The following is a 27546-nucleotide window of genomic DNA, read 5'->3' as shown; positions in this document are numbered from 1 at the left end:
TGATTCATGCAGGAAACAAATTAATTGTTCAGGAATGAAATGCCATGTGTTGATGTCGTGTGTGTGTTTTAAGAATGATTTGCGTTGGGTGGAGTAACTGCCAATATTGTGTGTAAAATGTAAGTTACCAAATATTAACTTTTGAACTGTTGCATAAAGCCCTTGCTATTCTAGTAACTTCTCAGAAAAGATCCAGGCCACCATTGCTTGAGCTAGCAACAGCAGATCTGTGGTTTAAGAAAGTTTAAGAGAGTAGTTTCACATAAAGATGTTCTTTGGGACACTACCTAGTTTTTTCTTACAAGTTACCCATTGAGCTGTTGTACATAAGCAATATCTTTATCTTGAATGTTTATTAACATTATGATGTTAATAAAATACGAATTAAAACTTTATCAATAAATAAAAACTGAACTTTCTCAAAACAGCTTAGACATTTCAGCAGTAAAGCAAAAGTAAAAAGTGTGTGTGAGTAGATTTGATACTCGTGTGAAAATGTCTTTTTTAAGGTCCAGGAAAGAGAGAATAATGTTAAAAAAGGAACTTTATTTCATTTTCATTTCCAAGTACAAAAAGTATGAAACAGGCAAAAATGTCATTCCTTTACATTTACACTATATCATTATCATTATAAATATCATTACCATTATCATTGTTAAAACTACTTCAGAAATGTCTAATACTGATTATGTATGCAGTGAGAAAACCCATAGCACCATTACTGTTCATAAATAACTCTTTATTTGCTTCTGCAAGGTGGAGAGAAAGAAAATCTCACCTCCAGCCTTATTATAGAAACCTGATTTTTCCGCCCTTAAACCTGACATTAAAATCTCAGAAGCTAATTTGAAATAAGTCACATTCTGCCTGTGTCCAGCAGGACTTGAAATGACAATTTAAAATAGGTAAGACTACACATGTAGAACAATAATAACAATAACCATAGTTATAATAACAACGCAAGTCATTACTGACATAATTAATCATAGTAAAATGTACCAAACACATTACAATAACAATAGTATTTTGAGTTGAAACAGATGGACAGCTCTGCTCTATAGGTGTATTTCAAACTGGCCTACACCAGAAGCTGCTCGGCTTCTCTCTCCCTGAACTTTGACCTGTAACCTTTGACCTTTCACGTACAGCAGGTCTCTATAGTCGAGCCGTACTTTGTGCAAATATCTTGGGTGAATAAAAGGTGCAAGGAAGGTCAATTATAATAGTCCTTCCATACTATTAATTCAATGGCAAAGGCACGTAATGGGGTGCAGGAGGTTTTCACTGGATCAGCAATGTAAAAAAGCAAAATCTGAGTTAATGAAATACATCAAAGTGAGATCATTTAGAATATAGAACATGTCGATCAAACAGCCGCCCGGCTGGAGTCAAGTTCGGTTCTGGGGAGGGAGATTTTCAGAGAGGATAAAGGAGGGATTATATACTGAAAAGAAGACTGAAGGAACAAAGGTGCATTTCACTGATAAACTGTAACCATTTAAGAGACGGAGGGGGGCTCTTGTCTGTCTCTCTTATCTCCCACTCCATTTTGGATTTTTTTTATTAATGGCAGAGAAGCACATGTAAATAGAAAAACATACGATACACATCCTTCACTTTTTCATCTCTCCCTGCTTGCAGACCTTTACAGTCTGACATTCATTTCCACTCCATCCTAATAAAATTTTTCCCATTCAACATCCTTCCAAATGCCATCTACTTGTATCCCTCTTTCTCGTCTCTTCCCGTGCCTTTCGTGTTCATCTCTAAACCTTGTCGAGCAGAGAGCGGTGACAGTAGAGGAGGCGTCGAGGGGTGCCGTAGCGCCGGAAGAACAGCAGAGCCCCCAAAGTGACAAGCACACAGGCCAAAAGAAAGAGAGGGATGACAATGGTTGCGGCTCCTCCCATGGCTCCGCCTTCTGACTCGTCCACCTCAATGATGAGCACTTCCTCATCGGTGCCGATCCTCTTCTTGGGCTCCTCTCCATCACAGCCCATCCAGTCAGTCAGGACCGATTTGGGGTAGCCTGGCTCCACCTTCAGCTGCTGGTTGTTGAACTTCCAGTACTTATTGGCTTTGTAGAAGTAAGTGTGGGCTGAAAAAGTGTGGAAGAAGTTGATTAAGTAAAGTGGCTCTAAATTTCTAAACCTCTAAAACGGTATAAAAGTTCTTTATAAACAGATAGTTTGGGTTCTGGCTTCTGATTGGTCAATACAGAACTCCAGCCATATAGTTACACCTCAAAAGTTTGGGGTCAGAAAGATTTTTATTTATTTACTTATTTAAGAAATGAATACTTTTATTTAGCAAGGATACATTTAAACTGATCAAGATATTTATAATGTTACATAATATTTCAAATGAATTGCTGTTCTTTTGAACTTTATATTCATCAAAGAATTCTGAAAAGAATGTATCATGGCTTCCACAAAAATATTAAGCAGCACAGCTGTTTTCAACATTGATAATAATAAGAAATGTTTCTTGAGCACCAAAGCAACATCATATTAGAATGATTTCTGAGGAATCATGTGACACTGAAGACCAGTGATCTTTTGACGTTTTGACCAGTGATTTTTTTTTTTTTAGGATTTTGGTAAACAGAAGAACAAATGCTGCTGTACCTCCATCTTCGCTCATGAAGGCCCCTTTGATATTATCTGGTACTCCTTGCCATACACTGATAGATTTGGGGTAATCTGGATCCACAGATCTGCTTTTCTCATTGAAACGGTAATATCTGAGAAAACAGAAATGAATCACAAATGATGAAAATAAACGAAAGGGAGAAGTTCACAAAAAAAGAAGAGGAAGAATTTTTCGCCATATGACGCAAAATCATTGGATTTATAACCAGACACTGAATAAGACGTGGCGGGTTACACTGGAAACGTACTTGGTTCCTCTAAAGAAGTAGGTGTTGCCAGTGGGCGTGTAGAAAACAGCGGCATCCAGCTTGTCTCTTGGTAGACCTGTGCCAAGCTCCTTGAAAGTTTTTGGATAACCTTCCTCCATTTTGGCCTCATTGAAAACCCAGTACTTATCACCTATATAGAGGACAGAAAAACAAGCATTATTTTACAATTTGTGACACCTATTAAAACCAGAGATGTAATGCGAGGTGAAAAAATACAGAAGATGGATGTACCTTTGAAGAAAACAAACTTTCCATCAGAGCGTTCGTAGGCTGCGTTGATTGAGGGAAGCAGTCCCTTCCAGAAGTGTCCAATGGGCATGGGATAGCCCTGCTGAGGTTTACCATCACGCATTCTCCAGAACCACTTTTCCTGTGGAGTAGAGAGGGTGTAAATATTAAAAACACACAAAATATATACGGCATGTACACACAAACTTAATTTGCATTCAGTTGTACCTTGAAGACGAACATCTCTCCCCTGAGAAAAGCGATGGTGTCGAAGTGTCCCTCACATATGTCAGGGCCAAAGGAAGGCCTGTCTGGCCTGCGGGTGGGGGGCCGGGGTGCCGGAGGTTGGGGCACCTCACCAGAGCCAGCACCTGTTGAATGACACACAGATGAGCATCAGGGTTATTAGAGTTAACTAAAACTAAAATCATAAAAAAAACAAAATAAATGCTAACTGAAATACAATAACAGCTTGATAAAACATATTTATTACAGCTAGTTGCAGAAGCACCATTTCACATTTTTAGTTTAACTTGATGTACTAAAATAACTTAAAATGAAATAAAAATGACTAAAAATGACTTATACACATATAAAAAACTAATAAAAATTCCAAAAACAAACAAAAAATCTTAATAAAATTATTAAAAATATAAAAATACTAAACACTGGAGAGTATTGATTTCAGTAGATTATTTGCAGTTATTCTGAAAATGCACTACCATATTTTGAATAATGCATTATTTTAATTAAACTTTTTTTGCTGTTTAAATACACATAGATTTTCAAAGACAGAAACAGATATCAACAGATATTTTAATATTTATGTTTTGCATCTCTAATATCATTGTTTAAATGTCTTCACAAAAAATACTAACTTCACTGTAAACGATTTAGATAGAATGTGAAACATTCTGACATCTAAACTTTTTTTCTTAATGATTTTTAGTAATTTTACATGACCTTTTATCTTATACATTATTTTTATGTTAGCTATTCTTTTGAATGAAGTGATACACTTTCACATATTTTTCTAAATGACTTAGCTTGTAAAACGAACATGCTAATAAATAAATGAAACTAAATGCATTTATGCGATGTAACTGACTACCATATATTTGCTGGATCCCCCGTCTGTCATCATCAGGCAGCACAAAGTTCTCAGTGTCCATCCACTGGTAAAACGGAGCCATGATGGCAGAGGGATCGCCTGAGTGTTCCAGACCCAGAGCATGACCTAATTCATGCACTGCCACCAGGAACACATCATTACCTGGAAGAAAAGCAGAACGACAATGCACTAAATATAAATGATCACAGAAGACTTTACATTCTGAATTTACAAGCCCCGCCTGAAGTTTGCTCGGCTTACAGACACATTTCCACATTCTCTTATTCTCTTCTCACCTCCCTGGTCAACGTTGCCTGTCGTCCAAGGCTCTGCTGCGTCAAAATGGGTATCACCTCCGATACCGTGACCAGGGAAGTACGCGTGAGCCAAAAAACCTCCCTCGCCATCGAATGGGGTGCTGTCTCCGTGAAAGCCTTCCGCGAAGTAAAGCATGATATCTGCAAACTTGTCCACCTTGCCATTGATTTGACTGTATGGGATCTCACGGAATTTGAGTGGCGTCACGGCTTCCCAAACCTTGAAAGCTTTCCTGATGGCCTCATGTGTGGCTTGTTCACCCACTTTAGGAGTGTAGTTCTGGATACTGAGAAGAAAACATTTGTGCTTATTTGCTAAATGTGAGTGCGTCGTTTAGGAAGGAAGTGTAGAAGCTGGATTTTTTTTTAAATATGTCAATATAATCTGATATGAAAAAGAAGAACCAGACTAATGTTCTAAAGAAGTTCATCATTATTTACGTGTTCTGAGTGTTTAAATTTGGATTGGAATGCAATGTGTAAATTGTAATCCAGCTAAAGCATATCCAGTTACTATCTATATACAGAGTGTTAGTGTTAATGGCAGAGGGACACAGTTTTATATGCATTAAATGTTACATTAATGTTGTCCTTAGTTTGTCAAATAGAGTTCCATACCTGAAAGTGATTTCTTTTCTTTCCCATTTTAGGCCCTGGATGACATAGCGCTTCTTTCGTAGGTTGCTCTTCAGTTCAGAGCCGAATTTATCTGGAACTCCACACCTTGGCCGCTCCATGGCCCTGACAACATCATGTTAATGCAAGACATAAAGTCACTCAATAATATGTGACCCAGTCACCTAAGAACACAGTTGCTAATCAGATGATTAAAGGGTTAGTCCACACAAAAATTTTAATTCTGTCCATTTTTTATTTACATCTAAATAATGATCAACACACAGATGTACACATTTGGTATACATGGCAGCTTAGTGAGAACCAATAATATCAGTTCTTTTTATTAATTGTTTAATTCATATGGATTAGTTTTGGGACAACTTTACCCTTTTTGGATCTTTTATGTTCTGGTTACCTGGACTTTAAGTAGAGGGACAGATTCAAATGAAAAATATCTTAATGTGTGTTTTGGAATGACATGAGGGTGAGAAAATAATGATGTAATTTTTATTTTTGGGTGAACTATTTCTTTAATGCTCTATCAGGTCATACTCCATCCATTTGTGGTTAAAGACTGTCATTAGTATACATAATATAACTACTGAGTTATGCATTGCACATTATTTTAAAACGGTTATAATTAACAAGTTAGAAATGTATGAGATTGGGCTAGACTTACGAGAGAGTAGCTGGATCCATAGTGCCGGTGACAGTGAGGCCATAGAACTTCTGCATGGCGGAAATGGCGGTGATGATGGATTTAGGAGAGCGGATTGCCTGAGCCCGAACATCGCCAGGAGGAAGATACCCATACTGCTGGAGCCATGCCTGAGAGAGAATGAATGTCACATTAGCACACATGCAGCTGTCCTACAACATCTCTTTATCATTGTAATGAACCAGACTCAACAATGAAGTGGTATAGTGCAGAGACACACAAAAAAAAGTTTCTCTGGAAAACGTCACTTGTGTCAAGGCATGAAATAGCACAGGTGTCACTGCTGTTAAGGTGACCTCAACGAATTAAAGGTTGGGCTGAAAGTTTTTGAAGTGTACTCACTGTTCCAAATGTCTCAGTGCAGCACCACATCCACATGACATGCTGTCTGAATTTATAAAATGTAATTGTACATAAACCTGCCAAAGTCCACAAACATCAGTGATGAACCACAGTGCAAAGATGTGTGTTAGTGTGTGTGTGTGCTTATGACCTGGTTAAACTTATGTGGGTAAGAGAGTGTGTGGACGCTCGAGAATCTTAAAGGCTTTAACTGTGGAGTGTGTGTTGTAACTGTGAGTAACTGTGTGTCTGAGTCTTTATGACCCTAATTTAACTTTAAGGATGTATGTGTGTGTTTCCAACCTAGTTATAATTTGGGGGGTATATTTGCTGAAGAAAAGTCACCAGAATTTCACTAAATCTGACAAAGCCTATCATGGTTTCAAAGAATATATAGCTACATATTATCTGATATACTGTATGTATATACTTCAAAGAATATATAACTGTATATCTCTTTTTCAAGTTTATATTACATTTCTATTTATATAGGGACCAAAACGTCTCCAGAAGCTAACTAAACCCAACAGCCAATTTGAAATTAGGCATTCATAAATTTTTTATTAAAAAAAAGAAGAAGCATTTTTAGGGCTACCCACGCTTGGGTAAAGACAGACCAGACTGACTTTGAATTAGAACGGTTTCTCTGTTCTCACTCTTTCTGACTTACAGAAATAAATACTGAGAACATGAAAGGAGAGAAAAAGGAACGCTAACAAAGAACGGAACAAATAAAATCTAAATATATCTCAAAATGTACAACTAGACAAACGACAATGGTAATGTAATTATGTAGCTTCAAAGACCTTGATTTGTTTCATGTGTTGTTTTTTGTAAGCTCTGCTTAAACTTAAACTCAAAGAGACATGTTTGGTTTGTAGTCTTTCTTAAGTAGAATGTTCATTTGTACGAAACAAATTGATCAAATTATAAAAATCATTTACTGAAAAACCCACAAATCATTATTCTGAATACTAGAGGGACGTGTCCCCTTTGTGTCTTTGGTACTTAAGGCCCTGATTATAGCTGTATAGGTAGCTGTAACCTAATGGGCTTATCTGGGCTGTTAACACAAAGGTTACATGTTTAGGAGTGACTGTCTGTTAGACTCGGTGGTAAATGTCTCATTTTAAGGATCAGACAGCCAGTGTCTCCATTCCAACCACAAAGAGTGTCAGCAAAAATTACAAGCAGTTTTCAGTAATCCTTGTGACCTCAGACTGCCTCCCTTTCTTCTTTTCTTTCTTTCTTTCTCTTTCTTTCTTACTTTCTTTCTTTCTTCTGAACAGGCAGTATCTGAATCTTCTACAGAAAGAAAAAGAAGGAAGTGCATGATGGCAGAGAAACTGCAACTACATACTTTCTAGTTTACAGGACTTATTGAGTCAAATATACTTAGAAATGTGAATCACTTGAAATTACGTAAAAACTCAAGTCAGACTGACAGAATTCCCTGAAATGTTGTCAGCTGTTACGTGTTGAGGTCTATTTACCACTTTCTAAAACTATATTCCGGATATCTCTGCTTTGTAAGGTGATTGTACCTTCAGAAACAAAGACAGCATAGTTCACTTCACATATTAAGTGTCCTATAAACTGTGAGAATATATGGATACCAAAATGATAGATTAATTTATTGTTACTAATTGAAAATTTGCTGCACAAGAAATCTTAATATATATACTATAGCATATTATATATACAGAACTATAGTGATTAGGAAACATATCCAGTAAGCAACTTGGCTAAATCAGTGAGTGCTTTCACACTGGTTCATTCATGTTGTAGAGTTTCCAGTGAGACTTGTCAACACATGCCATATCGGTCGAGGAAGTATAGATCGGGATAACGCAATAGTGTAGTGTTAACCTGGTCAGCCTTTGCTCCATTTTTCTTTCTCTCAGTCCGTCATTTAATTCCTGCGTTCTGTATGAGTGCTTTCTGTGTGTGGTGGCTCCACTGTGGTGACGCACCCCATTTTGTAAAAACACTCTAACTCATGAGGATGAAAACGTTTCCCTCTCTCTCTCTTACTCCCTCTGAAGGCCACTCTTCTCCCTCCCGAAAAGCCTCAGGTCTCCTCTTAATGCTGCCAGCAATCCCAGCATGCTCCGCTGGCCTGGAACTCTCAGCAGTGGGCGTCAAAGGTTCTATTTAGAACCCCTCTGCCGTTCCCCGACTGAGGAAGAGCGAGTCACTGTGTGGCCATACGTCAGCTATTACCATACAGACAGGTAGCCTTTATGTAATAATCAAGACAGACGCTGCCATCACGCACAGGTCTGGGAACAGATTTCAACAGTAACCATTAACTCACACAGGATAGTGACTGGCAGGTTCAGAGGATGTGAGGTTAAGAGTAAGCACACGCTATGTCATCACTGCCGCACATGCCAGCAAGGTTAACACATGCTACATGAAAAATATAAATCAGCTCTCCTTTACAACTAATGGAGTCAATAAGATTAGGTGCTTCCTGAGATGGCTGTCTCTGAAAAACAGTTTCATCATTTTATGGTGTTGCAACATGGGAAAACAAATTCCATGTTGGAAAGAGGAACATGTTGTTTTTCTGGTAGGCTGTGTGCAGTTTTAACGCTACACTAAAAAAAACTGTGCACAGCCCACAACTATCCTGATCTCCGATTCTTATAGTTTCTCTGCAGAAAGTATTGCTGTCAAACTTTCCATGCTTACGGGGAAAAAGCTGCGTTTATGATTTTAACAGCTGATCTGCTGCTCCTAAGGTATTAGAGAGGGGAAGAAAAGAGCAAACTATAACTAAAGAGAGAGAAAAAGAAATTGAAGGGAAAAAACTGAGATTTTAGCGATTAAAAGTAAGTTAGAATTCTAAAAACAAAGGGTAGAAGAAGAAGAAGAAAAGGAGGGCAGAGGTGAGTCTGAATGCACGACAGAAGGACTGAGTCAGTCGTTCCTCCTTGTCTGTGCCAATGGAAAAAACTGAAAATTTTAGACATTAGTGCCCGCGTCTCACTCTGCATCTTCACGTGGAGGATCAGATCACTGACCCATTTAACTGAGCAAATGAACTAATATTAATACAGCATAATATTTCTCATCTCTACAAAAATCATGCAAACTTCAGTGTCTCTCAATCGCTATTAATCTGAGAACACTGCAAAGTTTACTACCAATTAGCAGAAGTTAATTGCCTAATTCCAGCAGTTACAAATGCATGAGATTATCATCCGTATTTAATTCACATAATCATTTATATACTGCAGAACTGCATAATTTTTCCATGGAAATAAAACTATCATTAAAAATCATTTGAGCTTTGTTTTTCATCTTATTAAACATCTAAACTGCATTTCATCCATATTTAAGCTTCAACTGATGAAGGTCGGAAAGATTCAGCAGATGCTTTGCATCTGTAATACTACTTAAACAAATACATCATCTCTCGTCTATGGTCTGGAGAGGGGGGCAATACCCAGCTGTTTTCCATAAGGAATATAACCGAATTTCTCTCTTACTTTTTCTTTTTTTTTAGTACAGTATTCAAAACAACAGCACCTGTAACAACAGTAAAAGTGCAGGGCTGTTGTCTGAGGGATTGTTAAACCCTGGCAATTCCTGGAAAAGTCATAATAAAGCTAATGCAATGCATTTAGTTCATTAGTTCAGAATTCCTGGAAACAAAGGAAAAAAATTATTGGGAAAAAATTTTTGTACATGTCACATTAAAACTTTCTGTATGGTAAAAGAGTATTAATAGATACTGTAATAAAGGTAAACCAAAAGACTGAAAAGTAACAGCATTTTCACATGCACTTGGCATCTGTGATTTAACCTTTTGTGTGACCTTTATCTTTGATCACGCGACTCCCGCATGAGGAGACTGTTATCATCTTTGAAAACTGTGGTGGAATCTGCAGAGCTGAATTTTTTCCATACTATCCTTGGGTACATCTCTCAACCATCTCAGAAATGTGAAGGAGTGTGAGAGCAAGGAATGAAGGGATATGACTAGACAGTTATTGAAATGTCTTAAATCCTCGCTCTGATCTTGTTTTCTTTATTTTCGGCCATTAAGATTTCCTGGCTTGCATCTGTGACAGAGACGCCAAAACGTCCTGAAAAACAGTCAGTCATTCTCTCCCACTCACAGTTATGTGTCTACCAGACATGTAGGCCTATTTCTGAAGCAGACATTAGGATGCCTCTGGGTGTATAAACAAACTGATATATCTACTTATTAGTCCCATTTTTCAGTCAAAAGAAATACAAAAGAAAAACATGAACCTAAAGATGCAGGACAGACACCACAAAACTAGACTTACACCACTTTAATAACTAACCCTGTCTAGCTAAATAGGAGTCTTGGAGCCTCTGACTCACTCCTGTTTTGTTTTAACCTGATATTTAGGGGTCTGAAAAGACACAGCTCTTCTCATCTGTATTCAGCAGTGAATTATGAGGTACATGAATACACTTCATGAAGGAAATCCTGATACGCGGAAACATCTGAGTGCATCTGTGTCCAACAATGCAGGCTTGACAGACAGACAGTGGAAAGAGATACATACACACACACACACACACACACACACACACAATACTGGAAAAACAGTGGATTCTGTGTTACCTCTGGTCTGACTTCTTTGTCACCGGTCCCGCTTTGCACCAGAAATACGCTGGCGATGGCGAGTAACGACTGGAGTTTCGGTAACATTCCTCAAAGCGCGAGACTACTGAACTCGGGACACAAAAAATGCTCAAGGCTCCGTTCTTAGTTTTCTCGTCTAAGTTTCCCCCAGAAGATTCTCCTGAATCAGACCATTCCAATAGTGAGAATGTTTCCTTAAAACTCAAAAAGTACAAAAAGAATAAAAACGGACCTTGCCTAACCTATGAAGTATGTATAATCATTATTAACGAAAGGTTTTCCAAAAGTAAAACTGGACCCTAAAAAGAGAAAACTAGAGGTGAAATAGTTTTGCTCTATATTCTCATTTTGCGTTTTCTTTTGTCCGCTGATCTTTCTCTCTCCACAGGCGGCTTCGGTGTCAGATTGGAGACGTGGTTGTTTTACGTCCCTGTGCTGATCTGCCTGCACTACAGAGCATCTAACTGGGAGGAGTTAAGAGAGAATCGACCCTGCAGATGTGCATTTTTCCCAGTGTGCGAATTATTCAATGACTTTCAGGCGGTGGTTGACTTTTTAAACGAATTTAGTTCTGTTTCCGTTAAAAGCATCTACTGTAATCTATACTATAATCAAATCTGTATCTGTGAGATAATTAAATAATAAATTTATTATTAGTGTTTTTTCCCCAAAAAGTTTTAGATGCACTCCCAGTTAAATTTAAAAGAGACTTTAACAGTTAAAACCATTTAAATTAGTTTTGTCGACAAATATAGGCTAAGTTGTTTTTGTGCCTGTGCGTCTTTATACAAGTGGTGACCAAAATTATTAGAACACCAGCATTTTCACCAGCTAAAAAAAAAAAAAATGGTTTTAAGTCAGTTATTTCTATATTTTGCCTTAGTGTGTCAGTAGGAAATATCAGTTTACATTTCCAAACATGCATTTTGCAATTAATTGCAATAATCCAGTCAGATTCTTGTTTGCACAAGGCATCTGACAATAGCCAGTGTTGTCTGGCTGATCTGATTCAGTCTGTCTGGAATTACATCAAAAAACAGAACAAACTGAATCCAGAAGAACTGTGGCAACGTCTCCAAGATGCTTATTAAGATATTGATTAAGATATATCTATTTATATATATACACATATAATGTTTGTTTTTGTGAAAAGTGGGGACATCCCATAGGCATAATGGTTTTTATACTGTACAAACTGTATGTGCTATTGCCCTACACCAACCCTACACCTAACTCTATCCCTTACAGGAAACTTTGTGCTATTTCAGATTTTCAATACACTCCATTCTGTGTGATTTATAAGCGTTTTGAAAAGTGGGAACATGGGGTAATGTCCTGAAAAGTCACCTTCTCCTTGTAATACCTATGTCATACCCTTGTCATTATACAAATTTATGTCCTCATTTGTCACAAAAACGCACACGCACACATACACACATGTCTGGTTTGCTATCCTTGTGGGGACTCTCCATAGGCGTAATGCTTTTTCTACTGTACAGACCGTATATTCTATTGCCTTACACCAACCCTACAGCTAAACCTACCCCTTACAGGAAATTTTCTGCGTTTTTAGATTTTCAAAAAACTTCATTCTGTGTGATTTATTAGCTTGTTTATCCGTGGGGACCTCAATTTAGGTCCCCACCATGACACGAGTCCCCATGAGTCTGTGTGTATTCAGGTTTAAGACCCCACCTGAATAGAAAAACAGGTAGGCCTACACACACACACACACACACACAGTATTAAACACAAAAACTTAAAATGTTTCCACAAACACGAATAGACTACAATTTTGATCTTAATGGCAAACTGGGACACCTTATTTTATTTTAAATAAAATAATAACATCTTATTGTAAATGTAATTTGAAAAGCATAATACCAGTAACTCTCAAAATAATTTAACAAGAATTTTAATAAATATCATCCTCCTCCTCATCATCAACAACAACAACATAATAATAATATATTCATTTGACAATTCCACTGATTTGACCTCTTCCCTGGCTGCTGTCCCTGACCTATATTCTTACTTTTTCTGTTTGGCTATCTTCCCTGTCTAGGATAGTAGTGTACTTGCATCAACCTTTGGCAATGCTGAAAATAAAGCGCTAAATGATGGCATCTAGTGTTGAAAGCTGAACATTACAAGCAGAAAGCGGCGTGCATGCATAGCGTCGCAGAGACGTAGATGGGTGGCGCATTGACTCCTACAGACGGAACAGAACTTACGGAAGTGTCTGAGAACCGAATGTCAACAAAAGAGAAGGAGAAAAGGTATGGTAAAGACACAGTTATGAAACAATATTACCGGTAAAACGAAACAATCTCACTTCGAATAGTTTATATCATGGCACCAGCTCTTAATAGTGCCCTATTATGAAGTAAAGTAAGTAGCAGGAAGCCAGCTAGCGTTAGCTAAAATTAGGCGAGTGAGAAAAAGGCTGGTTAGAAGTCGAAAACCAAACTTTCGGAACAATGAGTCAGTTTAGACGCTGGTCGACTGGCCTATTTCTGTCGAAACGTAAGGAAATACCCTTAAATATATGTTTTGGCTATGTGTATGAAATGTCACTGAATATTAGTTTGACTATTTCGTATCTAAACATTGCAGTGCTACTCTGCCTAACACCGAATTGCGTCACTGTTGAGAAAAGAGCGAGACAGGAAGTCATCCTTTCTAAAGACGTTTTACGCGTTTTTTTTTATTATTATAACGTTAGTCAGTCACCGACTGTTTTAATGTCGAATTCATATGTTGACATTTGTCGAGGTAACGCCAATGCGTTTCTGATTGAATCAGTTTGTTGGAAACCGAAAGCGAGCATCGCACTGAGCTCCAGTTGTCAAGTGTTTTCTTTGTCTAAATGATGGTAGTATATGGTGTTTATTTTTGTCTTCACAGATAAACACTTCCAACAAGACGCTTTGGTGACGATGGCGCCTGTAATTGTGGCGAGCTGATGGATCTACCGACCATATTTTTTCCATAAATTGTATTTTAATTTGTGTTTTATGAGACAACGACAGTCATTGGCTTGTTAGAATGTCTGTTTCCCACAGCCTTTGCGTTTTAGGTGTTTTGCTTTTATCAGGTAAGATATCATGATTTTGTCCATGAGTGTGTATCACGCAAAGACAGAACAAATGTTTTATTATACCGTATCTGAGGCTGATTTTTCATGTAGTTAAAAAAATGACCTTGCCTTAACCAAAGGTTACCTATGGTGACTTTAGGGTCAAGCTGGGTAGACAAAAGGTTTATTGTATTTACGTTGTGGTAATTGGCAATAAACAACATTTAGCAATCCTTGTTTTTTATGCGATCAACTTTTGTGTCTTTGCTCTGACAGTTCCTTGCACTTTGGAGCTGGCCTTCGGTGCCCGTAAGTAAGAGCTTGACATCTCTTTGTTTACATTTCAGTCTGAACACTCTTTAAATGCCCCAGTTAAAAATACAACATTCCTAACCAGAATAGTCATTGAGAGGGGTGAAAATATTGCATCAAGTATTTAATGCGAATAAAAATACAGAACGCTGCTTGGTTTAAATGTGACTTCTGTGTGAGTGGTGCATCGTGCAACAATATGCAACTGATAGTACACAATGGACCTTTTTTCCCCAATGTGACTGGCCTTTACTTCCTGCTTGACCGCTTAGGGTTTCTTTCCAGTTCTGTTTTTAGATGTTTTTAATATATTTAAATGCCCAGTATTTTTTAATGTTTTAAATGCCTTTCTGCCTGCTTTTCATGTCCAAACTATGTTCTCCCAGTAAATCAAATTGCTTGTTTATTGTGATGATTTCACATAGAAATTTAGGTTCAGAGCACAATTTTAAAGATGTCTTTGCTTTAACTGTCAGTTTCAGGTCATTGTGATCATTCGCCCAAAACACTACAGTCCAGACAAGGAGAGATTCGTAACTCTGCCCACCATGCCTGGTCTTCCCGTCCACTCAACTGCAGTTGGTTGATAACCTCAAAAGTTGGGGAGCGTGTCATCATTAGGTACCAGCAGAATTTTATTGCCATTTTTGTGATCTTTGATACACCAGAAATTAAAGCAGTAACACTTTATTTTTTACAGCGTCTTCATTAAATATGTTATATGTACTTACAATAATAACAGTGAATTACTCATAATTACTAGCAGTTAACAACGCTAAACCAAATCTGGTTGCACTTCATTTTAAGGTGCCCTTGATACATTGTAATTATACATTTAAGTACTGAGTAATATTAATTAACTAACTACATGTACTTACTATACGGTTAGGGTTAGGATTAGGGTTACCTGCATGTAATTATGCATAATTTATTGTTGTTATAATAGTAAGAACATGTAACGTGTAACAAGGACACACTAAAATAAAGTGTCACCCCAAATCATTGTCCTAAACATATGACCTTATAATAAGTGAATATTACTCAGTATTTAAATATATTATTACATTGTAACAAGGACACTTTAAAATAAAGTGTAACCATTAAAGCTTTTGTGTTTCGTGATACTGTACAGATATGAACGTAAAATGTGAAAGTCAGCCCAATGATGAGCACATCTCAGTTTGCAAATAGGTTAATAAATAGCATTTGCTGTTAACGAGGTGAGAGATTGCTTTGATCCTTACAAAGTAAACATTGCCTTTTTTAGTTATGTGTCATTTCCTTTGTGTCCATCTCTTTTGAAGTTTTTCCCAGTTTGAAATGAGATGCGGGCAGGAATGGGTGTCCGTGGTTCCTCTCACTGGCTCTCCATCCAAATTCTGCGGTTCCCAGCTTCCAGCACCATTTGAGATGTCAGGGGGAAACATTACAGTGACACACCACTTCTTCCCTCATATCTACCCAGTAACAGGGTTCCATCTTTCATATATTAAAGGTAGAGTGCAAACGTTGAGGGAAAATGTTCACGTTTCCTGCCCTCTCACTGACTTTATCCAGAGAGACTGTAAAATCTTTTTTTGAATAGTTAACTTTTTGGTACGTGTTTAACAGGGTTCATTCATCTTTTCCCCATTTATCCAGACTCAGGTCCCTGTTTTCCAGGCGAATTTGAATGTTACAGTGAACGTTGTCTCCCTGCATCGTGGCGCTGTAACGGACGGGTCGAATGCCTTGGTGTGGGTGATGAGCTTGGCTCTGATGAGGATGGATGTAACGACGTTAGCCCTGAACCACCCATAGATGATGTATGCGGGGGATACTTGAATGCGTTTTATGGTTCGTTTACTCCCCCTGTACAAACAGGACATCCGGTGGAGTGTGTGTGGACGGTTGACCCCCAGGATTCACGACCACTCAAATTAGAGCTTCAGCAACTGGAGCTGGGTCCTCGAGACATGATCACAATCACAGACCAGCCCCGCGGCACAGGCAACATCATTAAAACAGTGAGTTTCACTCTTTATGTGACAGATGATGTAGCTTGATCAATGCAGATCTATCCCAGTCTTTTTGTTTCTTTTAACTTTCATTCCACTTCAGCCTTTGATAATATGGATAATAAGTCTTGCACCCCCTCTCATTGGCTATTACAGATCAACGCTGTGTCCAATAACAAAGCAGTGGAGATAGAGTCCCACACCGGCTTGCTTTCGCTGATTTACCATATGGAGCCTTCAATGGAAGGGCGGGGCTTTAATGCGACCTATCGCATTGCGGATTACTGCCTTCCATGGGAGGAGCTTTGTGGAGGATCAATGGGAGGCTGTTACACCGCAAAACAGCGTTGCGACGGACACTGGGACTGTCCTGAAACAGGCGTGGATGAGGAAGCATGCTGGGGCTGCCCAGCTGGGCACTTCCTCTGTGGGATGGGAGGAAGTCACCAGACAGGACGAACAGTCTGTTTCTCGATTCATGATCGTTGCAACTACCAGCTTAATTGTGCAGATGGGACTGATGAAAGAGAATGTACCATCTGTCAGCCTGGGACATTTCACTGCGACAGTGACAGGTTTGTATATGTGCATAAAAAATTATACACTACTGTAAAAAAACAACAACAACAAAAAATCATTACTCCAGTCTTCAGGGTCACATGATCCTTCAGAAATCATTCTAATATGCTGATTTGTTGCTTAAGAAACATTTCTTATTATTATCCATGTAGTAAACAGTTGTTCTGCTTAATGTTTTTGTGGAAACCATGATTCATTTTTACGATTCTTTAATAAATAGAAAGTTAAAAAACACAGCATTTATAAAAGTATTAATTTCTTTAAAAAACTTTTTAATGGTAGTATATATATGTTTTTCCAACCAAATGATGGCTTCTGTGTTTAAAATCTGCCAATGTTTAATAATTGAAACAGGTGTGTGTTTGAGAGCTGGCGCTGTGATGGACAGGTGGACTGTAAGGACGGCACAGATGAGCTTAACTGCACTGTGACCCTGCCCCGAAAAGTCATAACCGCAGCTACCGTTGGAAGCCTAGTTTGTGGACTTCTGCTAGTCATTGCAATGGGCTGCACCTGCAAGCTGTACTCCCTACGCACTCGAGAGTACAGGTACAACAATCTAAACCAGATAATAACTGTATAATATTAGGTGAATTTTCCAAATATAATGATTCTACAACAATGTCAAATTTTTTTTTTTGAATAAGATCAGAATGTCATTATGTGGTGTATTATGTTAAAATAGTAGCTTTTGTTGACAGTATTTCTGTGCACTGTTCTCTTGTTTTCTCAGCATGTTCGCACCAATCACTCGGCAAGAGGCTGAACTGATCCAGCAGCAGGCCCCGCCCTCATACGGTCAGCTGATTGCTCAGGGAATCATTCCACCAGTGGAAGACTTCCCTACTGAGAACCCCAATGAGGTAGGAGGCTAGGAGCTCTCTTAACTGTTTTATTGCATGCAGTTCATCACATTTTAATGTAATAATTTATTATTAATTATACACTAATGATTAATACAATTTTAATACAATCTTGTAAGGGTATATATTATTTAAAGAAATGAACAATTTTAAGCAAGGCTGCTTTAAATTGATCAAATGTGGCAGTAAACACATTTATAATGTTACAAATGATTAATACCGTAATTATTAAATCAAAGAGTCCTGGAAAAAAATCTATCATGGTTTCCACAAAAATATTGAGCAGCGCAACTGTTTTCCACATCGATAATAATAAAAACATTTACTTGAGCACAAAATCAGCATATTAGACTGATTTCTGAAGGATCATGTAACAGTAATGGCTGCTGAAAATAATGCTTTGCCATCACAGAAATAAATACAAATTTTAAATATCTATATTTAAATAGCAAATAGTTATTTTAAATTGTAAGAATATTTTACAATATATTACTGTATTTTCGATCAAGTAAATGCAGGCTGAGTGAGTATAAGAGACTTCTTTAAAAACATTAAGAAACAAACAGAATTGTTTACAGCCTAGGTTCTATTATTTATGGATTTTTGTGTTGAATTTTTCACTTTTGTATGTTTTCGTTTCCACAACTTTTTCTCTGTTTTCCAGTCTGCCTCACTTTCCCTGAGAGGAATACTACAGCTCCTCAGGCAAGACAATGCTTCTACTCTACGGCGAAGACGCAGGCCTCGGTTTATCCGCAGAGCTGTGCGGCGCCTACGAAGATGGGGCTTAATTCCTCGACCTGCCCCTCGGACGACACAGACCACCGCCTCTTCCTCCCAACAGACAGAAGCTGCTAATTCTAGCGCTGAGCCCAGTCAGTCGAGTCCTGGAGTCTCCTCAGTGGCTACAGGGGCATCCAGTCAGTCCTTGCCTCAAAAACTTGCTTTATCCCAACAGACAGGAACACAGCAGCAAGCAGAGGCTCCTCCTCCTTCTCCCCCACCTCCTTTCCCTGTCCAGCCAATCGAAGTCACTGAAACACAACAAACCCCACCCGTCACTGCCCCTCCAAGCAGCCCTTCCCTGGCATCTCTCTTCCACAGTCTGGGGTGGAGCATTTCCCGTTTCAGACACTCCCCATCTCCTACTTCTCTTCCTCTCTCTGCATCCCCCTCTTTTTCCTCTTCTTCCTCTGAAGATGAGGTGCTGCTGATTCCTCTCTCCGATGACACAACCTCTGAAGATGATGTGCCCATGCTAACATGAGTGATTCGTTCTTTCTTGTCCTTTTTGGTTCTGTCTCTTCATCTTGTTCTTTCTCTCCTGCCTTCCTCTTTTCAGCACGTGAGCGTCACCATGTTTGCTTTTTGTGCTGGCTTGGTGCCTTAACTTGTATTAGAGCATCTGTTTTCCTGATCTAAGAGAAAAAGTATTGCGTTAATGTTTGTCAGAAATATTTGACAAGTGACTGTGTGCGGACAGGTGTGGTGGTTGTGCACTTATCTAAAGTGTTGATAGACGAACATTTGCACAAAGAGTCTCCCCCAGCTGGCTTACGAAATGTTCCTCTGTGTGATCCAGTGCCGCGATGTTGGTTAAAAAGATTTATTTTAGTTAGAATAGCTTCTTTTTTTTAATCTGCAGACATGATTGTGTGATGTGCATACATGTGAGTTTACCTCATAGTGCTACAGGCCACATATTTTATTGTGTGTGTTCCTCAGAAGTGCCTTTGATTGAGCTTCCTGTACATCACTAGACAGTATGTGACTGCGTATGTGCTTGCACGTAGGGCCAAATACACTTGCACAAAAGTTTACACATAGATGTAGAACTCACCCTCGCTATGTATATGGTAGTGCATGGCAACTGTGGCAATAACTTAATAATAAAGATTTGTGTGTTGTGAGTGAGCGAGCCAGTGAGTGTGTGTGTGTGTGTGTATGTGTGTATGTGTTTATGAGAGAGTGAACTAGCTGACAGTGGCAAGCCACTCAGTTTAGACAATCCTTCTTGGAGGTTTCACTCGCACCTCCATATGCACCACCAACCTGAATGACATCACTATATCACAATAACTTGAATATGTCTTACAAAATGAAAAATTTAGATTTCATACTTTTCTGGCTCAGTGGACAATAAACGGGCAACCAGTCGTAGTGCCATATCTATAGTAACTTTGTTTCAACTGCTGGTATGATCTGTCATTTCACTCCTTTTACCCTGTAGATGTTGTTTTTAATCTATGTATTTTTCAGTGCCGAAATGTTGAACTTTCATCTGCTGAATGGTGATTGCATTAGAAAGACATAGGTGGGAATTATCTTAATTGATGATGGTAAAATGAATTTCACTGTATATATTTGCTAAACTAGCTGGAAAATCCACAAAGATTAAATTGATTTGCACTTTTATTCTTCCTTGTGTGGTTTAATGTGTCTGCTTTAATGTTATGGTTTCTTGTGTGTTTATGAAAACTGCTGTCAAAGTAAAAAAAAAAAAAACGTAATCTGTAAAGTAATGGTGTTTGCTGTCAACAGATCTAAAAATTATTAGAGTGATTTTTTTTTTAGAAAGCTTTGTATGTTCAGACAAGTGTTAGAGGTGGAGAAGGTGACTTTATTCTATGAAAGGTGAAACAATGAGAGGTGATTGTCTTATTTGCACATCAAAGCCTGCATTGTTAGTCATTGGCTCAGTTTCTTTACGTCCTGAGGAGGAATAGCCTACCTGATCTTTCTGCTCACAAGACAAAGAGACAAACATATGCAAGTTTCCTAGTTCTCCATCTCCAAATACAAGCTGAAGGACTGATACTATACTGGTGAGAAATCTCTTGATTTTGTTTTTTTGTTATCAAAATGTTTTTGTCTGTTTTAAAGTACACTATTGTTAAAAAGATTGTGGTCTGTAAGATTTTTTAAAGAAATAATTACTTTTAATTAGCAAGCATTAATTTAATTTGATCAAAAATAGCAGCAGGACATTTATAATGCTGGCATTTTTAATATTTAAGTCCTCTTTTGAACTTTCTATTAATCAAAGAGTCCTTAGACAAATGTATCACGATTTCCTCAAAAATAAATAAGCAGCACAGCTTGATTCTACATTGATAATAACAATAAATGTTTCTTGAGCATAGAATTGGCATATTTAAATGATTTCTGAAGGATCATGTGACACTGAAGACTGGAGTAATGATGCTGATTTATTTTATTTTATTTATTGTGCTTTTCTTTGTCTTTTATACTATAGTAAATAATGCCTTTTGCGCCTTGTGTTTGTATTGGCATGTTACTGTTGCCATGGTTTCCATGTACTTGGGAGAAGTGCATCTTTGACCAAGTTCAGAGATCAGTCAAAGTTGTGTCCCCGCCCACTGGTCAGTACACCTCTGGTCATTGGTCCTTGAGTGAAACCGCATCAGAGGAGAATCCAGCGCCCCACAGTTCAAAACATCAGAGACCTAAAAGAGCAGAGAGACATGTGGATCCATGACGGATCCACAACCAATCAGAATCAAGAGCTGGGTCCCCTCAGAAAGCCTGGCCCTCACAGAATGGGAGCTAGAGAGACTAATGACTGCAGTCAATGAGGCTGTGAGCGAAGTATCCAGTTTACTGTCAGGTGTGTGGTGTTTTTTATATGAAGTACAGACAAAACATGTATAGTGAAACAGAAATTCGGATTTATCCCATATTTGGATGTTTGTTGATAGTGAGGCGAGTTCAAGACAGTCTGCTGCTGAACAGAGACATAAACAAATACTGCAAATTCATCTGGAGAAACAGCAGCACTGTTAACCACATGAAGTATGTTTTACATGTCTTCTTCTCTGCTCTGAGAACTTACTTCATAAGCTCTGTCATTTGTTTGTTCTGTAAGTATTAGTAGTAGTATGAATTTTGATGTTTACTGGTTTAAAACAATGCGTTATAATTAGTCAACCATGTGTCATTCTCCTCAGATGTGGCAGAGCCAATGAGAACTACAGATTTGAGAGCTGCCTTGGCATAATTGTGAGTCTTCTCATACATAAACACACATTACTCAAAATATTGCACTTATTGCTCAGTTTTGCCTGTTAACAGATCCCAGATGAGCACCTGAATGCCTGTGCTGTTTATCCACATCCTGAGCATCCAGTCCGGACAGTGCTGAGGCCAGAGGGGACAGGAGTTCCTGACACTGACTTCCTGCTGTATGTGTTCACTCACAGCACAGATAAATGTCAAGCAGAGGTAGAGACTATCACTGGGATCTGTATATATTTTCCTTTTTATTAATAACAATGTGTTAACCTTGTTTTGCACAGGCAGGTAATGAAGCAAATGATGGGCTAGACTGAAAAACGAAAAAACGGTCTTTCTATAAATTTGGTCTTCACTAGAATATTAATATCTTTGATAAATGACACCTTTCAATTCTATATTTTACTTTAATATTTGTCATGTCACAGTCTGTAACATGCTTCCTTTTCCATCATGACAAATTTTCAACCTTGTTTTCCACAGGCAGGTAATTAAGTCAGGGGTCTTCAATATTGAGTCCTTTAAGATTAATGCAGGTTGTCTCACAGTATCTAACATTTTTACCCCTCTGTCTCTTCAGTCTAGTATACTGGCTTATGCTGCTCACTGTCAGACAGATTCAGAGGGGCGTCCTCTGGCTGGGACTATGATCATCTGTAGAGAGACTCTCAGTATGGAAAAATACACACACAAGCATTTTGTGCAGGTGACAGTGAGTGTGCTTGAGAAGAGTGAACTGTTGAAAAAGAGAAACATTGAGATTGCATTCGCTGTTGTTATTTTGTTTTTGGTACAGACAGTGATCCATGAGCTGTTCCACGTGTTGGGCTTCAGTAAAGAGCTCTTCAGCCGATGGAAGGATTGTTCTCTCTCCTCTCAGGGTAGGTAGCACTGCTTTAGATTTTCTAAATGTTCTTTATGTAAATGGATAAATATCTATTAGAGTTATGGTGTTCACCATAGCCTTGTTATGTTGTGCATTTACTGGTCATATTTGTCACTGTGTATGTGTTATGAAGCTGGCATAGACTGCTGGTCTCATGGTCAGGTGACCAGCACAGATGAGACGGGCCAGGTTAGACTGTATTCTCCTACTGTGATCAAAGAAATGCAGAAACACCTCAACTCTACCCACACTGACCTTGGAGCTCCGTTAGAGAACAAGGTACCCACTGCATACAAAACACTACTGTACCAGTGACATGGCACCATAATCTTGATATACAGTACTTTATACCATAGTCATTTTTTTGTCGAAAAAAGTTGAAATTGTAATAATAGTTTACAATATTACAGTTTTTCTGTATTTCTGATCAAATGCAGCCTTTGGAAATATAAAAGACTTCTTCCAGAAGTATTAAAAATCTTACAGACCCTAAACTTTTGAATGATAGGGTAAATCGTGGCATTTACAAGGTACCCTAAGGTATTTAAATAAAAACATGTTACTACGATAACGTGCAAATATCCAAACTTGTTGGCAAAATCTATTTTCACTACTTCTGCTCACTGTTGCGTTGATATTATACCTTTAGTACAGAAAACATATTTCCCCTTTTACTTTAGCATCTATATTATCTGTCACTGTTCGCACTTAGTATGAACAAAATGCTATAAATAGCTGCTGCCTAATGTAAAACACAGATGATGGACTCAAAGACGTCCCCTCCCCGTCTTTCTTCCTCTCAGGATGCTGGTCCAGATGGTCTCTCGTCACACTGGGAGGCTCGTGTGCTTCAGGGTTCCATTATGGCAGCTTTACTGGTGGAGCCATCACTGATTCGGATCGATCCCATCACACTCGCTGCCCTCCAGGACACGGGCTGGTATTCAGTGAACCTCAGTCGAGCTCAGAGCTTGGTGTGGGGAGAAGGTAAGACATCCACTGCTGAGTCCATTCTGCTGGTTGACGTGTTTGATAAACATTATGCTCTTGTTGAGACTAGAGTCAAAACTTGGACTTGCGAGTTCACTGATTTACCGTTTCTGGTGTGCTTCTGTGTGTTTTAGGTGAAGGCCATCAGTTTGGGTCTGTCTCTACCTGTCGCAATTCTTCTGCTTTCTTTTGTACAGACAGGTAATCAAACAAATAATGCTCTTTTGAACAATCACAGCTATATTTTACAGTTTTGGAAAGTGAGATTGTTAAGAAATTGTGGCTTTGTAAAGCTGTTAAAATATTTTAGAAAATGTATTTAATTACATTTTTTTGAGTAAATGTAGTGAATTTGATAAACTGTCTTCTGTTTTCTTCCCAGTGGACTGGGTTGTCATTACCTTCACCTCCACAAGGGGGAGTGTCTCACTGATCAGTACCTGGATGGCTGCCACATTTTCAAACCCCTGGCTAATGCTGTGAGTCTGCTGTGTTCTGATTAGACTTCTGTTTCTCTTTCACAAGTCTCTCACTTTGTTGTCATTATAACAAAATTTCCCTCATGATTTTCATGTGCAATGCCACTTGTCTTCATCAGAGCGAGTGCTGGAAAGAGGAGAATGAGAGGAGTGGAATGAATTGGAGTGGAGAGATATATGGCTCAGACAGCCGCTGTTTCATATCCAACCTCACCAGACCGGTACCACATGTTCTCACATCTCACCAAAATATTTATGAATGTTTAAAGATGTAAAAGCTACAGTTTTACAATATTAGATTCACTTTTAAAGGCTCCTTACCCTCCCTTTATTAGAATAACGTGACCGCTAGTGCACCAGTGGCAGGTCATTGTTACAGACGCAGGTGCACTGGAATAAACAAATATCAAATTCAGGTGATGGATTCTGATTGGTTGGATTGTCCAGCAGGAAAGCGCATTGAGGTTAGTGAGAAAATCATTGGGATAAGCGTAATGACTTACATAGCACTCGGCTGCCTTTTTATTTGTTATAACTTTCTGTCTCTAAATCATGTAGGTGTCTGGTTATCAGGGTTTCATTTTCTGTCCAGACAACAGAATATGTATATATTCTGATTTAGCTCCTCCTACATCAAGACAAAAGGCAGATGACCTTCTAAACGTTGGCACATCCATTGAGAGGTTAGTCTAATCTTTTATTTTCAGATCTTAAAAGTGTTTTATGTGCATCAAAATATGTCAACAGTTACAGAACTCAAAACACAATGTGTATCCTTGTCAGTTGAGTCTCTTGCTAAGATATTATATCTTTTCTGTATAGTAGTGATGATGTGATGGAGAAAGACAGGTCCACTCCTCATCCCAGCCTCATGCGTCGCTCCTCTGTCACAGTGTCTGAGGCAGCAGTGCTGAGCATCATGGCTGCTTTCTCTCTACTGTCTACTGGAGTGCTCATCTACAGGAAGTGTTTATCAGCCAGGGTCAGAGTACATGCTTCCAGTGAGCCTTCATACAGGCCACAGACGCCTCCCACCCAATGCATCAGAAGAAACCGATAGCAGAACCAAAAGTGGACAAATAATAAGATTCAAAAGTAAAAAAAATAAAAAATTATAACAACATGTCTTTTTTGGCTATGCATATATTAAAATATTTGTATGATGAAGATAGTAAAGGTGTGATGTGATAAATAGACTTTACAGGTCAAGGTCCTTTTTCTTAAATCTAGTGTGGGCACTTGAAAGATGATGAGCTTATATAAAAATGTGAAGCTTAATATTAATTAATTGTAAAACATTTAGGCCTGGTTTCACAGACAGGGTTTAGACTAAACCAGGATTAGGCCACTGTTCAATTAGGACATTTAAGTAATTTTTATAAACGTGCCTTAGAAAAAAACATTACTGGTGTGCATCATGAGACAAAACAGCACTGATATGTTTTAAGATCATTCATTGCAAATTTCAGACTTACATTTTAGTTTAGGAATAGGTTTAAGCCTTGTTTGTGAAACCGGGGGCTAATTGCTGTTGTATAATCCATTAGCCCTTTTCTGCTTGCTTATTCAGTCATTCATGTACAAATTAGTGATGTCAAACAATTAATCGCGATTAATCGCATACAAAATAAAAAATTTAGTTTGCATAATATGTGTTCTGTGTATATTTATTTTGTATATATAAATACACACATACAGTATATATTTTGAAAATATTTACATGTATATAATTTATATTATAAATAAATGTTTAATATATAAACATAACATAGTTTTCTGAAATATATAAATGCATGTGTGTGTATTTATATATACATAATAAATATACACAGTACACATACATATACAGGTGCACATACATGTACGGCGTGGCATGGAGGTGATCAGTTTGTGGCACTGCTGAGGTGGTATGGAAGCCCAGGTTTCTTTGACAGTGGTCTTCAGCTCATTTGCATTTTTTGGTCTCTTTTTTTCTCATTTTCCTCTTGACAATACTCCATAGATTCTCTATGGGGTTCAGGTCTGGTGAGTTTGCTGGCCAGTCAAGCACACCAACACCATGATCATTTAACCAGCTTTTGGTGCTTTTGGCAGTGTGGGCAGGTGCCAAATCCTGCTGGAAAATGAAATCAGCATCTTTAAAAAGCTGGTCAGCAGAAGGAAGCATGAAGTGCTACACAATTTCTTGGTAAACGGGTGCAGTGACTTTGGTTTTCAAAAAACACAATGGACCAACACCAGCAGATGACATTGCACCTCAAATCATCACAGACTGTGGAAACTTAACACTGGACTTCAAGCAACTTGGGCTATGAGCTTCTCCACCCTTCCTCCAGACTCTAGGACCTTGGTTTCCAAATGAAATACAAAACTTGCTCTTATCTGAAAAGAGGACTTTGGACCACTGGGCAATAGTCCAGTTCTTCTTCTCCTTAGCCCAGGTAAGACGCCTCTGACGTTGTCTGTGGTTCAGGAGTGGCTTAACAAGAGGAATACGACAACTGTAGCCAAATTCCTTGACACGTCTGTTTGTGGTGGCTCTTGATGCCTTGACCCCAGCCTCAGTCCAGTCCTTGAATCGATTTTGCTTGACAATCCTCATAAGGCTGCGGTTCTCTCGGTTGGTTGTGCATCTTTTTCTTCCACACTTTTTCCTTCCACTCAACTTTCTGTTAACATGCTTGGATACAGCACTCTGTGAACAGCCATCTTCTTTGGCAATGAATGTTTGTGGCTTACCTTCCTTGTGAAGGGTGTCAATGATTGTCTTCTGGACAACTGTCAGATCAGCAGTCTTCCCCATGATTGTGTAGCCTAGTGAACCAAACTGAGAGACTATTTTGAAGGCTCAGGAAACCTTTGCAGGTGTTTTGAGTTGATTAGCTGATTGGCATGTCACCATATTCTAATTTGTTGAGATAGTGAATTGTTGGGTTTTTGTTAAATGTGAGCCAAAATCAAAAAAAGAACCAAAGACTTAAACTACTTCAGTCTGTGTGCATTTAATTTATTTAATACACGAGTTTCACAGAGTTGAATTACTGAAATAAATTAACTTTTCCACAACATTCTAATTTATTGAGATGCACCTGTATTATGTATATAAACAGCACTGGTACAAATCAATATATAATTATTATTTAAAGTCTTGTAAGGCTTTTATGTGAACATACAAAAGTCAATGGACAGCAACGTGATCCTTTAATCTTGTGATTTATTCAGCCAACAAGATTACAGAAGTTTTCAAATGATGTGGTTACAACATGAAGTAAATAAATGAGAGCAAAATCTAAAAGAGCTGCAATCAAACAGTGATTTCAAGGTGTGGAATTTTTATGCAAACTAACAAAGATAATTTCCAAGCCAGTTTCTCAAACATTTCTTCTGTCTGCTCACTTTACTCATTTTGGAAAAACAGGTGCCGTCATCCCAGACATGACCAGTT

The 27546-nt window shown here is 38.3% G+C and overlaps 3 protein-coding genes across 3 annotated transcripts; 2 read left to right on the top strand and 1 right to left on the bottom strand.

The window, feature by feature from the left end:
• Positions 1 to 526: 526 nt before the first annotated feature.
• mmp14a (matrix metallopeptidase 14a (membrane-inserted)) lies at positions 527 to 11328 on the bottom strand. The gene is made up of 10 exons (XM_058782429.1): positions 10864 to 11328; positions 5874 to 6022; positions 5195 to 5317; positions 4556 to 4863; positions 4260 to 4421; positions 3377 to 3519; positions 3152 to 3290; positions 2900 to 3050; positions 2628 to 2743; positions 527 to 2098 (listed from the first exon to the last, which is right to left on the bottom strand). Exons 1-10 carry the CDS (start codon positions 10948 to 10950, stop codon positions 1767 to 1769), a joined length of 1710 nt encoding a protein of 569 aa, XP_058638412.1. The 5' UTR covers positions 10951 to 11328; the 3' UTR covers positions 527 to 1766.
• Positions 11329 to 13031: 1703 nt separating this feature from the next.
• Positions 13032 to 20129, top strand: lrp10 (low density lipoprotein receptor-related protein 10). Its single transcript, XM_058782406.1, has 10 exons — positions 13032 to 13163; positions 13792 to 13981; positions 14240 to 14272; positions 14752 to 14896; positions 15580 to 15770; positions 15917 to 16281; positions 16429 to 16847; positions 17206 to 17400; positions 17585 to 17714; positions 18379 to 20129. The coding sequence occupies exons 2-10, from the start codon at positions 13933 to 13935 to the stop codon at positions 18979 to 18981; spliced, it is 2130 nt and encodes a 709-aa protein (XP_058638389.1). The 5' UTR covers positions 13032 to 13163; positions 13792 to 13932; the 3' UTR covers positions 18982 to 20129.
• Positions 20130 to 21209: 1080 nt separating this feature from the next.
• Positions 21210 to 25547, top strand: LOC131543857 (ciliated left-right organizer metallopeptidase). The gene is made up of 14 exons (XM_058781672.1): positions 21210 to 21342; positions 21434 to 21527; positions 21683 to 21734; positions 21807 to 21956; positions 22327 to 22452; positions 22543 to 22627; positions 22766 to 22911; positions 23436 to 23619; positions 23757 to 23823; positions 24005 to 24101; positions 24221 to 24322; positions 24437 to 24565; positions 24660 to 24784; positions 24924 to 25547. Exons 1-14 carry the CDS (start codon positions 21210 to 21212, stop codon positions 25159 to 25161), a joined length of 1728 nt encoding a protein of 575 aa, XP_058637655.1. The 3' UTR covers positions 25162 to 25547.
• Positions 25548 to 27546: the final 1999 nt, after the last annotated feature.

Source organism: Onychostoma macrolepis, chromosome 07 (assembly GCF_012432095.1).
Source record: "Onychostoma macrolepis isolate SWU-2019 chromosome 07, ASM1243209v1, whole genome shotgun sequence".
Classification (NCBI taxonomy): Eukaryota; Metazoa; Chordata; class Actinopteri; order Cypriniformes; family Cyprinidae; genus Onychostoma; species Onychostoma macrolepis.
This window is presented reverse-complemented; position numbering and strand designations above follow the sequence as displayed.